At 41.5% G+C, this 15,879-nt stretch overlaps 1 protein-coding gene across 2 annotated transcripts in view; it reads right to left on the bottom strand.

Annotated features, from left to right (window-relative positions):
* The window catches only part of PGM1 (phosphoglucomutase 1), a 64,822-nt gene that overhangs the window by 29,358 nt on the left and 19,585 nt on the right, over window positions 1-15,879 (bottom strand). The window contains exons 1-3 of one of the 2 annotated variants that reach the window (XM_003891989.5): window positions 6,090-6,792; window positions 1,315-1,477; window positions 814-960 (exon numbers count right to left, since the gene is read on the bottom strand). In XM_003891989.5, the coding sequence (XP_003892038.1) occupies window positions 814-960; window positions 1,315-1,477; window positions 6,090-6,389 (610 nt within the window). In that variant the 5' untranslated portion in view covers window positions 6,390-6,792. Of the gene's footprint in view, window positions 1-813; window positions 961-1,314; window positions 1,478-6,089; window positions 6,793-15,879 lie in introns of those variants that run through there. The other variant, XM_003891988.4, reaches the window with a different exon arrangement.

The raw sequence follows: 15,879 nt of genomic DNA, 5'->3' as shown, positions 1-15,879 counted from the left end.
AAACAAAAAATGCAATCCATCCTTTGGCCAGGAACTAACTGACTAATAAAATGCGTTCCATAAAGTTGCAATTCAGAAGAAAGAATACACGTTAGGGCAAAGTCAAAATGCAAGTCCATTGCCAATCATCTCATCCTCATTTTAGTAATCTGAATACTTTTATAAATGTTTATTCTGTCAATTATTATAATACCTGGCATTCAACAACAAAATGTTAGCCACAGCTGCCTATGTAGAGAGTTGCAATTTGGTCCCCCCAAAATGGTCTGATTGATTTTACTGAATGAGGACAACTAAAATCGAAAATGTAGGCTTGCGAATCATTAAAACCTGAGTTGAAGTCCTGGTTTTGCCATTCATTGACTATGACCTTGAGCCTGTTACTTAACTTCTCTCAGTCTTTGTTTCCTCATCTGTAATAATGAATGCTGACAGTGCTGCCCTGACAGATCTACTGTGAGAATAAAATGGATTAATGTGTGTAAAGACCCTGGTATGTAGCAAGAAGTCAATAAAAGTTAACTATGAATGTAATCTTACAGGTCTTCTAGTCAAGGCATGAAAACTAATGCCTAGAGTGTTGGAAATGACTTACCCGATGTCATGCAGCTGATCCCTGGCAGGGCCCAGGGAGCCCAGGTCTCTGGACTCCCAAACCTAATTCCAGACGCGTTAATTAACTAACACTTGCAAAGCTCACAGACCACTCAAGGAAGTCTTTCCAAAGCTGAAGACCCTGTACTAAAACGTTGAAAGAAAAATCGCTCAACGTGGAAATAGGAGTGGGCAGAAAGAGGAGGAAAGTAAACATGCCTGTGAAGGGTTTGAACTTATTTTCCAAGTCAAACTGCTGCTTTCCGAGAACACCAAGGTCTACTTTCAGGTCAGGGCAAATTGCATATTCTTCAATTGTCTTGCTGATTTGGAAAATTTTATCAGTTATTGCTTCTGGAGCAGGACCTGGAAATCAAACCGCAAACAGTGGGTCACTTCATGCAGCTCACATGGAAATACAAAGAATCCAAAGCTCATCAGTTCCTCTTCACTAGCACATCTACCATTTCATCATTCAGCCAGCAAAGTGGCAGGATTTTTCTAAAAGAAAATATCATGTTAGGGATGAGTTGTACATGGCTCTTCATATTCACGTACAGTCAAATGAGAAGCATTTCACTGTCACTGAAACGAAGCAAAGAGCACCCCCCTGCCCCCTACAAAGGATCAGAACCAAAACCCTGGTCTCCCCAGGCTCCAGCTATTGGTGTATCCTACTGAAGATAAACTTACCTGTCCTCAAAATGACAGCAAACTCACCTCCATTAGAAATATTGAATTTGATTCCAAAATCTCCATTGGGGCCCCCTGGGTTGTGGCTGGCTGTCAGAATGATCCCACCAATGGCTTTGATTTTTCTAATGATGCAGGATACAGCAGGGGTGGAGAGGATTCCATTCTGTCCAATAACCAAGCGACCAATCTAGGAGAAGAAATCCAGAACACACTCTTTAACATCAATACATCCAGAGTCACTGCTCAAAACAACACCAAGATAACAGGCAGATGGACAAAATAATAATAATAATAATAATCTGTTGGACAAGAAAAGATTTTATTTAATAAAAATCTACAGCTTGGATGTCTCCACCATATTACTGAAGCAGAATCAGCAATGTTGAACAAATTCCTTCAGATGGTTTTTGGGATTTTGTAGTTTTAGAAGAGTGTGTGGTCTGTGTGCACTAGAAGGCTCTGGCATGAAAACACAGCACATTAAAAAGAGCCTTTCCAGATCAGGTTCACAATTTGGATACATTGAAAGAATATGAGAAAACCCAAATTTTTATCCAATTCAATCATACTTTCAATCCACAACGGGAGAAAAGAAAAGGTTTAGCTAGTTAAAGGGATTCTGCCCAAAAACAAGGCTTTTTTAAAGTAAAAATCTTTTTGAAGTAAAAAAGGCAAATTTTATGGCAAGATTATTGAAAAATGACTCATCAATTTATCTTTCCAGTCAAGCTTGGCTTTTTCATATAGTGGGTTTCCTCAAAGCAAGACACACATACTCCTGTTACAGTGTACCTGGGTTACCTCCTGGGCCTAAGACAAGAATGCTGGAGTTATTCCTGAGTAAACCAGTCAGAACGACCTACATGAAAGGGCAACAGGTGGGACTTCTGTTGCGTTCTTAACTTACCTTCCCATAGCTCTTACAGATGGTAAAGTACCGCTCCTAAATCTTTTTTGCTAAAATGACAGTAATTTATATCTGTTTCAACATGACTAAAGTTGGAAAAGAAGGTTGAGGTGTTGTCAGTTCCTCTTAAAAAACAGGGATTTTTTTACATTTTCCGTTTGTTATTTCTTTTTGCTTCACCCAAGATAAATATGATTGAAGAAACAACTTGATGGTGGAAGATGTGTTTCTAATGTTGAGAATGTCCATGAGATACCTGGATTTCCTGGGGAGAGTTTCTCTGGGACTGTTGGCTCTGCCACCCTTCCATAGCTCATTGAAAACTGTCAACCACCTCCCAGGAAGCAGCTGGTTCACTTCCAACCAGCCACCTCCCAACCGCCTCCCAGGAAGCAGCTGGTTCACTTTGTTACCTCTTGGCTCTCATATGTTGATCTCTGAACAATTTTTGGTATAGCTCCCCTAATATATTGGTTATATCCTGCCTTCCCCAGGAAATGGTAATCACCGGGGTGGATGCTGTCAGTAGGTTGCTTTTTAGACTATAGGAACCTGTAGATAGTGTGGAATCAATACTGATGATTGTTATGGAGCTACAGAGTGCTTTCTACATCCCATGGCACTTTTGATCTGTTCCCACACTTGCTCACATTTGTCACAAAAGACAAATGCTATATGATTCCACTTACATGAGGTATTTAAAGAAGTCAACACCATAGAAACACAAAGTACAATGGTGGTTGCCAGCGGCTCAGAAGAGGGAAGGATGGGGAATTGTTCAATGAACATAGACCTTCAGTTTGGCAAGATGAAAAATTTCTAGAGATATGCTGCACAACAATGTTTCGTTAACATTACTGAAGCCTAAAAATGGTTAAGATGGTAAATTTTATTATGTGTTTTTACCACAATTAAAACTTTTTAAAGAATTTGTCACTGTACTCTAAGATGACATTGCAATCTATAGGTATGGATGTGACTGGAAGGACATATATAGGATAATTTTTTGTTTTCTTTTTTTTTCTCATGTGACTGCCAGATCATAAGGATAAATATTTTTTAACTCAAAAAAAAAAAAAAAACGGGAATAAAATTCTGACACATTCTACAGCCTGGACAAGGCTTGAAAACATTATGCTAAGTGAAATAAGCCAGATGCAAAAGGACAAGGATTGTCTGATTCTGCTTCTATGAGGGAAGTAGAATAGGCAAATTCATCGAGACAGAAAGTAGTACAGAGGTTACCAGAGGCTGGCGGGAGTGGGAATGGGAAATGATTGTGTAACAGGTACAGAGTTTCTGTATGGGATGATTTTTTAAAAAAGGTTCTGGAGATGGATAGTGGTGATGGTTGTACAACATTGTGAATGTAATTAATGCCACTGAACCATACACTGAAAATGGTTAAAATGGTAAATCTGATGTTACGTATATTTTACCTTTCCTGGCCCCCAAGGTAGAGATAACTCCCTCAGCCAGGCACTAAGAGTCCATTCTCAAATGGCCTCCCCTGCCTGCCTTCCTTTCCCACGACTTCCTTCCTTAAAACTCATGCCTCCCCACCAAAACGGGTACTTCGTTGTTCTCCAAACATCTAACAGTCAAACATGGCAAGGAGTAAACTTTAAATATTCCTTTTAACTGAAAACAGGGCTTGGTATTTTCTTAGGTTTCATTAAAAAACCAAGTTCCATTTTCTTTGTCCTGTAATCATGCACGTGGGTCCTGCTCTTACCTCTAAACTTACCTCTCAGTTGAGAGCTCTGGGGACTGAATGAGATATCAATATTCTAAAAGGGGCCCATCAATATCTTATTTTGTGCAATAAAATGTCCTTCAAAAGCAGAGAGCTCTATATAAATAAAAATGAAGAGAAACTTATAACCCATAAATGCACCAGATAAAGTATGGTAAAGGGAAAAAAAATAAAATGATCTCCATTTAGCTCAGTGGGCTGAAAAGCCCTCCAAGAATCAGCTTGTGGGCACAGTGGCTATTAATGAAGATGAGAAAGGAGCATTGACTTTTGTCAAAATCTGTGGCAATAATTATCCTCCCTTTAGATTTCCTCCCTGCAGCCCTACCCACAATCAAAGCCATGTTAAAACAGTCAGAATGTAGGATATGTTAGACAGAGAAGAAATCAAACCCTTTAAAATTTCATAGGTTTAAAGTGCATCAGATTGAAGTGCTTTATCAGTCCACTAATGTTTTAAGCAATTCAGTTGGTTAGCATGACTGTTTTAAATGCAGTGCTATCTTTAATAAGGTGGCTCTCACCTCTAAGCTTACCTTGAAAAGACTTGAAAATATTCTTGGGCTGCCAACAGCTCTAACAAATAGGCAGCTACCATATTTAGTCAATTATTATCATTTAAATGTATTATTTAGTAAACCTTCAGAGGGCAAATCTGAGAAAGTCTGTAGAGTCTGCCTGAATTACACATTCCTACCACCTCTTCCACATCCTTCAGCTCCACACAAAAATGAAATGGAGCCAAATATATCACAGCAAAGGGGACAGGGTACCAGATCCACTCAACAGTCTAGATATATGTGGAGAAATAATGTTCCATTCGTTCCCTCTCCAAAGATTAAAAGCATCTTAATACCATTCCCTTTGCAGCTCTCCTCAAAGAAAAAATTTATGGCATGTCACATTTTATCTTAAAAATGTGTATGCTTCATAATAATTTCATATTTGAGTGCTTTATCAGCAACTTTTACATGAGAGGCATTCAGAATCTGAAACTGAGTATCAGGAAAACTCTCATTATAAACAATAGGATCTACAAACACTTTTAAATTTCGTGTGGTGGTACATTTTATTTTGTTTTGCTTTGTTTTAATTTGGCTTTCGCAAACATACCTGCTCAGCGTATTTTGAAAATACACTGAAAATGAATGTCTAACACATTTAGTTGCAATACTAAATTTTATCTTGTCAGAATCAGAATCTCTTCCAGAGAAGAAATACAACAGATTTTAAAATTTGCGGTACTGAAGGACTATGTGCTCCAACTAATTGCTAATCATTATCTAAAACACTAAAAATATATTTTTGGTCCCTGAGAGGAATTTGCAGAGCAAAAAACATCAATGTTCTGATGCCCACCTTCCTGTAAACCAGTGGGCTGTGCGAACTGTTAGATTATCAAGATCAATGCTTTCTGGTACAATATTCCTTCTCATTTACTTAATCCAGCCAACACAGTTTTCCATGATGCAGAGGTTTAGCAGAGCCTCCTCATACTATAGTCTTACAGGAGTTATTATCTCTACCCTGCTGCACAAATTCACCATGCACAGGGCTTCTTTGTGTCCAAGGTCATTATAAGCAGGTGCCCCTGTAACAGGTCCTCTCGAAAGGCTCACACCTAACATTTTCCAACCTCCTCCTAGCATTTCTGCATGACTACCAGGATCCATAAACAACAGCATGCCCTGGCTTTTGTTTTCCTGTTTGACAAGTGACTGAACTTCAACAAGAAAGCCATTGAAAGAAAACAAAATCCTCTTCTCTCCACCATTCAGTAGAGCCCTCTTACATAGGACAGGGTGCCCCTTGAAGCTAGTTAGAATGTAGATAAAACAGCTTAAGACCTGCAGTGTGCTTTAAATGTCTAAAAAGCAACAGGTACTTTGTCGAGCAACAGAACAGAGCATAATACCTAAGAAGCTGAACTTAACATTCCTGTATCCCGGTGTGGTTAATGTAATTTCTCAAGTATTTTCACAACATACAATCACTGAAGTTACAATGAAACTTAACCGGATGTTAGTAGAATTGAAGTGTATACCACATATAAATCCTTGTACATTTGTATACTTCTGTAAAATTAAGAGGTTATTTGGAGAGCCAGAAACATAACAATACTTATCATATACCCACCCCATTGGCAGCTGCCATCTGCACTATCGTTTCTATTGCTGATTTATTAAAATACCGCCCATCTCCACCAACCACCAGTGATGATCCCTGGCGATCTTTTAGGTCTATGGAAAAGAATATACTCTGAATGAAATTCTCCAGATAGCATGGCTTTTCCTCAAAATAATAGGTTTTCTTCCGTAATCCACTTGTTCCTGGTTTCTGATCGTGGTAGGGAGCTGTAGCAAAAGTCAACAAAGGGAGAGGACCTTCTTCCATTTTTCTATACGTCCCGGAAATCCATTCTTCAAAATCACTCATCCTTCACTTCCACCGACTGGCTCAGTGAGGGTGTCCAGAAAGCAGTCAAGGGACTCCAAGACAGGTCTGTCCAACCTGAAGCTGCAACAGTGTCGTATGAGTAACTAAAATAGAGGGTTTGCCTGGACGATCACTCTCAATGAGAAAGCTTGGTTAATTCCTTGTTGTTGTCCCTTGTGAACAAGTTAAGGGCCACACACCCACTCGCACCCACACACACAGCAGGTCTTCAAAGTTGTTTTGATGAGGACACTTCTGCCCACTTAACCAAGCCAAATACCCTTCAATTATTTTTGTCTCATTTCCCCGTTAGGGTAGAGATAGCTCCAAGGAGTGCTGCATGCAGCCGACTTCAGTTGTAAACACCAGGTGGCTGCCAGGCTCTACAATCAGAGCCCAGGCAAAGAGGGCAAAAGCAGTCCCACGAAGCAGGTTTGTGAACAAGACACCCTGGTGTGGCTCTCACTGCTCCTGACACCCCTTAAACCAGAGCCTCTCCGGGCATTCATCTCTGAGAAGGCCATCTGCAGCTAGAGTTGCTCCATGCCACCTAGCAAGCTAAAGGTCAATCTTAAAATGGAAGTGAGGGAGCTCAAGTTACCCCTGGTTTTCTTACATCACTGTCATTTTGATACCTAAGAATTTTTTTTTACTTCACACATGCAATCTATCAGGAAAAAAATCATCTAACAGATTTATTCATTGGCGACCAAAGATTTAACAAAACAGTGTTCAGTTCTAGAAAAACAGATACCTCCAAAGTTGCCCTGAATAACCAACAGCTTGGTCATTCCTTTGAATATACAAAAAAGCAGGCATGAGGATGCACCAAGTCCTTAAAAATGTAAGCAAAACACGGAAAAAATATATATATATATGTTTTTCTGAGTGCACAGGTTTGGATCAAGTTATTATTTAGAAAAATATGAACATAAGATTAATTTTTAAAGTTTTTTCAGTTTTAAGTGTACTTGACTTTTAACAAAATGTTTTTAGGGAAGCAGTTTAAGTCCTTTGTATCTGAAGAGTCTAGGATGTTTAAAAACATTTTACCTAAATAAATTTCATATCCAATTCCATTTAATCCCCAAGATTTTATTACTGATCTATTTAAATACAAACATGTGTGTTCTCAGCCAGCCATGGTGGCTCACACCTGTAATCCCAGCACTTTGGGAGGCCAAAGTGGGCAGATCACCTGAAGTCAGGAGTTCGAGACCAGTCTGTTCAACATGGTGAAACCCTGTCTCCACTAAAAATACAAAAATTAGCCAGGCGTGGTGGCGTGCACCTGTAGTCCCAGCTACTTAGGAGGCTGAGGCAGGAGAACTGCTTGAACCTCGGAGGCTGAGGTTGCAGTGAGCCAAGATGGTGCCATTGCACTCCAGCCTGGACAACAGACCACGCATGCACTGAGGAATTAAGGTTTTCGAGGGAAAAGTGAATCATCCCTTGAGCAACAAAATCTGAGTCTTTTTATACTAACTTGTCAAGCAGCATCTGAAAGTAGACAGGCACTGGTAGCTGCCAACTGCCCTCTGTCAAGAATGCGCCTGTGTTCCAAGGCTGCTCTGCAGAAGACCAGCAGGAATAATGGGCTCACGAGTGGAAAGTAGGCCACTGGCAAGGGAGCCTGGTCCCCTTCAAATGACAAATGGGCCTGGCTCATGTGCAGGAAATACCTCGAGACATAACATTAACACAATTCACAAAACACATCTATTACGTTGAAAACCTGTCAGCCAAAAGACAACTACTTTTTACAGCTTATTTTGGGCTCTTAATTTGTTTTAAAAAGTCAAATTCTTTAGAAATTAATTGAAAAAGCAAGCATGCTTTATTAACAGTTTACATAACCACTGTTTTTCTACTATAAATGATTTTCTAAATTCCTATTTTGTAAGTTCTGTGCCAAGTTTTCTCTGGTTTTATATGGGCTTGTAAATTAGGCTGGCATGTGTGTCTTGACATATTCGATAATAGATCCAGATTTATGAAATATTACTCCAATAATCTTTTCTTTGGAATAACAGAGCAACCAACCACGTAATTGGTAGTTTTCTTAATGAGATCTTGAAATCCCAGGGTAAATTTGGGGGTACTTGGGCACAAGGATGTTCCCACATCCCATACCAAAGCCTCTCTGCCCACATAATATACCACACTCCAGCATCGTCTCTGCTGGCAGCCTGCCAGTCTCTCAGTGAAGTTCTTTCTGAAGGCAGAACTATGAGAGCAACATTTTAAGCAATGACACATGCCAGGCATGGTGTTTGTCAATATGCAATACTACACCAAAAGGACACAATCCTTGCCCTAGAAAAGCTTCTATTCTAAAAATGGGCCTGATCATAATTTTATGAACACTACAGAATTCAACCCCATATAAAAATATTACCAGAAGCAGCAATGTTAGATGGACTGTGAAGTATAGTAAAAAAGAAGAGACATTAAAAACATTAAGCTTCCTAAGACACTCAGACTAAGTGGGGCAGCTATTAAGAAACTCATTTGTTTCAGCTCTCCAGCAAAGGTTGAACTTCATCTTCAGAAACGTTACTGTCGAGCATAGCGAACCCAATTTGGCCTAATGAATTCGCCTGCATTGCCAGTACTCCTTCACAATGACACAAATTACATTTAAACCATATGAGGGATTTAAGGATTACTCCCTTCAGACAAGGAACTTTCATACTGGTCTTGGGCCCAATCAATTTCACCATGGCAGAGTTATGAACCCCTTCGCTCCCAGCCTCACAAAGACTCCAGCTCCCATTCGCATCAGCAATGATACCTTCCCAGTAGAACACAGCAGAAACCGTAGACTTACCAATCCTTTATTCACTCTTTCTTTTCTATGTTTCTCTAAAAAATATTTAATGGACAGTTAATAATGATGTCCCAGGCCCCATAGGAGGGCTGGCCTGAATGGGTTCACCTCTTCACACCGAGTTCTTTTTTAGCAAATGCCCCAGGAGTGGGCATAAGGGATGGACCTGATAACCCTATTTCCAGGCATAAGCACTAGAAAGAAAGGCAGAAATTTGGCTTAAAGCAGCAGGGTTAATCAGACCCCCCAGCTCAAGGCCCTATGGTTGTGATAGCTGCAGGTGCCTGTTACAGACGGCTTGAAGTGTTTGTCCCCAAGAGTGGAAAACAGTCATTCATTTCTCCAGCCACCAGTAACTAAGCAGGTAGTAAATGCTCAGCCCCAGGCAAGGCACTGCATTCTACTGGAAAGGGCACAAGTTCAGTGGCCAGACACAACTAGGGCTCAAATCTTTCACTGTAAAATGTATGAGAGGTACAATCTACAGCAAGTTACTTAACTCATCTGAGCCTATAAAACTCTAAAGGTTGTTCGGAAAATTGAAAACAGGTCACATGTGAAAACACCCGATACCGTGCCTGGTATAAGGTAAATCATTGCCAGCCCCTCGTCCCTCTGGGCCTCAATTTCCTCATGAAATCATACCTCTCTCCCAAGGGTTTTGTGAAGATTGCCTCACTGAATGTCTAGGAAAGCCTTTATGAACTGGAAAATGATGTAAAGATACAAAAATTTTTTTTCCACGTTCTGAGTGGGGTTGGAGATAGAAACAAAGGTGGATGGGCCTCTGTTCTCATAAAGTTCACATCAGAAAGGAGCCATCACAGCGTGGTGGCCTTGGTTCTATCCTGAAGGTGTATTTACAGAGTTGTGGCTCTCAAGAGGTTGCAGTGAGAGGTAGGAGACTGGAGAAATAGTTGGGGCAAGTCTATGGAGCCTTGTGAACTGTACTAAACTTTATTTTGTAAGTGCTGCAGAGCTATGGAAATTTTCAAGCAAAAAGAATATAAACCAATATGTTTTTGGAAAGTTGACTGGCTGGCAGTGGTGCCTTGAATAGCTTGGAGAAGGAAGACCGGAAAAAGATTAACCAAGGCTTGCAAAAAGGGTTCCATCCTTAGCTGGGTTGGCTTTGAGGGTCCCAGTCAATGTGATCTCGTCCAGCACTGTTCCTCTGCCAGCTTTCTACATACAACTTTAACTTTGAGTTCTTGGCCCAGTTGGAGCACTGATTTCTTTTTTCCTCTCTCCTACCGTGAAGATACTCCTTGAACAACCTCTTTCCTCTGACCCTTTTTCCATACTGTGCTTTCTATTCATCCCCTCCCTTCTCTGAGAACTGTCCCCCAACTATTCAATGAGAGTGAAGGCCTGGGGCCATGTCTCTACTCCAGGACCCTGACTCCAGGCCATGAGCAAAAGGGGTAGATACCTGACTAAAGCTGGACCACTCATGTTTTCTCTCCTTGGAATCTAGAATTGGGACTCAAAAGTGTACTAGTCAGATTAGGTTAGCCCTTGAACCAGAAAGACAGGTAAACTTATGAGCTGTGGGGCAAGAACAGTTGAGTCATGAGAATATCTACAGAACTGCTACTAACCTGACAATATGTGAGAGTCCGTGACAGCTATGCAGGATCCGACTCTGGATCACTCATACATCTCTAAGAGTTGTGGATCCGATGTACGGGAAGAATCAGAAAAGAATTCGAAACAGAATCTTCTCACATAGGTGGGGCTTGCAGATTCATCAGACCTGAGAATCGGGGAACAGGGGCTGGGAACACAAGCCACTGGAGACTTCCTTTTGGCGCTGGTATTCTGGACTCGGTGCCTCCACATCCAGACCCTTGGCCAAGCCACACCTCACCCAGCTGGTGTCACCCCAATTCAACTGGAAAGGTAACCCCTCATCACTTCAGGTGAGAGAATGGTTTTTTAAGTTGGCATTTTAAAACATACTCTCTTAAAATTAAGTGTACAGATGATGAAGTATATCACATAGGATACAAATAATAAAATAAACATAGTATTAATATTTTTGGAATAAGTGGGGGAAAACTAGGTATATTTGGTATTTGAAATACATTTAAGAAATGTGGGATATGAGTTTATCTAAAGATTAGCCGTGTGGGTCCAGTTCATAATGTGCAGGTTGTGTTACTTATTTAGACAGGATTTCAAGTTTAAGGAGGTATTAGAAGAATTTTACCAAAATTATAAACATTAGTGGAACATTCCAGAAAACTTGGACTGTATTATATTTATAAGTTTAAGTCATTAGATGCAGACAGTATACTGTAGTACTTGAGGGAATGGACTCTAAAGCCAAAGAGACAGGGTCTGAACCCTTATTCCACCAGTTACTAGTAATATGATCTTGAAAAAGTTACTTAACCTCTTTGTGCTTCCATTTCCTCATCTGCCAAGATGGAGATAATGATAGCAGCTCTATTTTACTTGTTGTAGTCATGTTTGAATGAAGTAATTTACAGATAGTTCTGAAACCAGAGCTGCTACAGTATGCCCTGTACAAGGATCTGCTGTTATTATTTGACTACATGAGAACAACTTGAATACTTGAAAAGTTTTCCTTATTAGACCAGGAATTTTAAAAGAAAACAAATATTTGACTTAAAAATTTGAAATATTCATAGATACCTGATTAAATGAGTTTGTAAAAAAAAAATAATAATAACACACTGAGAAACCTAACTTCCATTGACAAATGGGTCAGCAGAGAGAGAAGAAAATGAAACAGATGTGCTGAGATCAACAGGAGACGCTGCCTGGGTTCCTCTTGTTTCAGGGTCTTTTATTTATTTATTTTTTTTGGAGGCAGAGTCACTCTGTCACCCAGGCTGGAGTGCAGTCGTGCAATCTCTGCAACCTCTGCCTTCCAAGTTCAAGCAATTCTCATGCCTCAGCCTCCTGAGTAGCTGGGATTACAGGTGTGTGCCACCATGCCCTGCTAATTTTTAGTAGAGACAGGCTTTCACTGTGTTGGACAGGCTGGTCTCGAACTCCTCATCTCAAGTGATCTGCCCGCCTGGTCTCCCAAAATGTGTCTCAGGGTCTTGAAGTCCATCTGCCCCACTGCCTGTGTCTCAGGGCTGCAGGAGACGCCCCTCTCTCTGTGTGCAGTCTTTGCGCGTCAGGCTTCATGAGGGCTGACTGAACCCTAACTGGGCTTCTGTTACTTATGGCCACTTACATCTCTTTACAGGGCTGACCAGGGCTCCGTAAATGTTTAAAAACCTGGGTCCTGTTTGCCAGCTGGGTCCTGGGTCCTGTTTGCCAGCTGTGAGCCAGGCCTTACCTGCTGTCCCGTACAGGCAAGAAAAGGAAGAGAGAACACTTCCTCCCCTTCTCCTTTGAGCTCCCTCAGTCCACAGCCAGCAGAGAGGCCGAGTACCATTTTCTGACTAGGGGACCGTGGGCAAGGGACGTAGGCTCCTCGTGCCTCTATTTTCTCACCTTTGAAACAGGGATTGAAAGTAGTAGCTACTGCATAGATTTGCTGTATAAAGAGACAAGAGGTTACAAATGTAAAGAGCTTAGCACCAGCTGGTTCCAGTGCTCTGTGAGCCCTGCACAGGCATTAGCCTTTAGCACTGCTCTGAATCCGAAAACATGCAGGCGTGTTTCATACCCAGCTATTGGGACGGGCCATTGGCTGTGTGCATTTTAGTGGAGTTAGGAAATGTTCTCTAAAGAAAAGGAGAAAACACATTAAAACTGGAAGAAGGTACAAGGTCAGAAGAATTACAAGGGCCAGATGGCTTCGAGCTCTACAGAATCCCATGTACACAAAGACTCCTGAAGTAGATTTGGAAATAAAAACAAACAAAACAGCTTCCTCAGAGAGTGTACAACCTTTAGCATGCATCAGTTGGCTGTCCATCTGTTCACCCATGCATCTACCCAACATTTCCTATATAAACCGATGTGTTGTATTCATTTCACCAGGCACTGTACACCTCAGGAAGACTCAAGCTGCCAGGAAACTTTTGGTGCAGAAGGAGAGACAGATAAGTCAACAAATCATTTTAAAATGGAGGAAAAAGTACTCATCTGGAAGCCTGCAAGAGAGCTATGAGCACTCAGAGGGCAAAGAGAAGCCATGGAAGGCATTCCCCATCTGCACAATTGCCATTCTGAACCCATGTGGTTACATCTGAAAACAACCTCCTCAATTTGAAGATGCGCCAGGCTTAGGAACCCCTTTTCATAAGTAAAGCACATGTGAAGAAGTCTCCTGTTTTATCAGAAATGACCCATATTCAACCATTTTGACCTATAAAAACAGCCATTTATATGGTTCATATAACATTTTTCTATGTCTCTTTTATTTCCTTTTTGGAGACTTCTTAAGACAATCTGAATTTCAATCCCTTAAGAATATTCACTTGGCGCTAACAGAAGAACTCTCCCCATTCTAGCTTACCAGGAGCACAATTATTAAAATTCTGTGGTAAAAAGAGAATCAGTTAAGGAATCGCTTTATTTTCAAATCATTCATGGTCGTATGTTTCCCTCTTGTGGTGGAAAACGGAAAAACAAGCAAGATTGCCAGCAGCCTCATAAGGGGTTGAAGCAGTGCCTGCTTCACTCACCTCTGCCCAAAGCTGCCTTGCACAACTCTAGGGGCTCCCTTCACCAAGATCACAAGGGAAATTGTGCCCCTTTAAGTTTTGTGGCAGGCAGTGGTTGGCCCTCCATCAAATAATTAAAATATGGTGAGACTCTGGGGCTTTTAAGAAGAGGAGAGAACTCCTGACCTCAAGTGATCTGCCTTGAGGCAAAACCCCGTCTCTACTAAAAATACAAAATTAGCCGGGTGTGGTGGCAGGGCCTGTAATCCCAGCTACTCGGGAGGCTGAGGCAGGAGAATCACTTGAACCCCGGAGGCGGAAATTGCAGTGAGTCGAGATTGCGCCATTACACTCCAGCCTGGGCGACAGAGTAAGGTTGGGTCTCAAAAAAAAAAAAAAAAAAAAAAAAAGGCCGGGCGCGGGGGCTCAAGCCTGTAATCCCAGCACTTTGGGAGGCCGAGACGGGCGGATCACAAGGTCAGGAGATCGAGGCCATCCTGGCTAACACGGTGAAACCCCGTCTCTACTAAAAAATACAAAAAACTAGCCGGGCGAGGTGGCGGGCGCCTGTAGTCCCAGCTTCTCAGGAGGCTGAGGCAGGAGAATGGTGTAAACCCGGGAGGCGGAGCTTGCAGTGAGCTGAGATCCGGCCACTGCACTCCAGCCTGGGCGACAGAGCGAGACTCCGTCTCCAAAAAAAAGAAGAAGAAGAGGAGGAGAGAAATGGTGAGGTTATTTTCTGTCTGTCTCATTACTAAGATCATTTCAATTATATGGTCTGGCCAAAATTGGACGTCCAGCTGTAAAGGACATGAATGAAGGTGACCACAAAGAGGGAACATGCTTTTCTATGGGGTCCCTGTAAGCCAGAGTTTCCATAAAATGGAGAGAGTGAAGCCTCCTTTAAAAGGTTCTGAAAGTAGATGAGGAAAAGTATGTGTGAAATGCTTACCACGATGCCTGGCCATATAGTAGCCACTCAATAAATGTTATCCAAACTACTAAAAACAGAAAGAGGTATTGATAAGGACTGATCACCTCATTCTAACACATCCGCTGATCTCGAAAGCAGGTAAGCCCAGGTAGGAGGGCACAGATGCAATGGGTTTATCTGTGAGATAAATACTGATTAAACATCCCCCATGGTCCAGGCACTGGGGGAATGGGACAGGTAGCAGAAGGAGGATTTAAAGATGAATCAAGTACAGTTCCTGCTCTAACCACTAGGCTCTGGAGTCAAACAGGCCTGAGTCTGAATCCTGGCTTTGCTCAAACCTTCTAGTGGTATATGGCCTTTCTGGCCTCAGTTTCTTTATTTGTAAAATAGTAAGGACAATGATGCTTGCTCAAAGGTTGCTGTATATAGTAGAAGATAAATTCAGTAGGCCACAATGTGCTGGGTCATGTTTCAAGTGCATTACAAGCATTAACTTATTTAATCTTCACAACAACTGTATAGGGGCTTATTACTCTCAGCACTTATCCTAGGGATAAGGAAAATGGGGGATACAGAGATTACGTCATCTGTCCAAGGTCAGGTAGACTGTGGAGATGGGCTTTGATTTAGTGAACTGTATATTGTTCATTTTACATATAGATTTGATTCGGCCAACCCAAGTGAGAAGGCTTGCTCTAAGAAGACACCAGCTCATACACAGTCTGTCTCCAGAGCGCAGACACGTAACTATCATGCTAACTTTCCACGTAATGTAATATGCAGCCAGGTGAATAGTAAATACTCAATAAACAAAAGCTTTTAAAACAGCATGTGGGTAAATGTGGACATCTGTGGGAATTCCTGAGATGGACGGTGGCTCGTGGGGGCAGCAGCAAGGCATTCTCTCTTGGCCCCAATCAAGGCTTCAGTGAGAGCTAGGCTTTAGGGATATAAAAAGTTGGACTTTCACTTAAAAAGTTTAGGAACCCCTAGACTATAGTGCTAGATAACTATTAAAAGGGTCTTGAGGAATAGAGCACAGTGGAAATCCAGGTTCAAATTCCAACTCTTGATACTCTTCAGTATCTTGGAGATCTTGGGCAAATCACTTAGCTTCTATTTCTGCAT

Source organism: Papio anubis, chromosome 1, assembly GCF_008728515.1.
Source record: "Papio anubis isolate 15944 chromosome 1, Panubis1.0, whole genome shotgun sequence".
NCBI lineage: Eukaryota > Metazoa > Chordata > Mammalia > Primates > Cercopithecidae > Papio > Papio anubis.
Note: the sequence above shows the minus strand (reverse complement) of the source record. Positions and strands in the feature narration are given on the sequence as shown.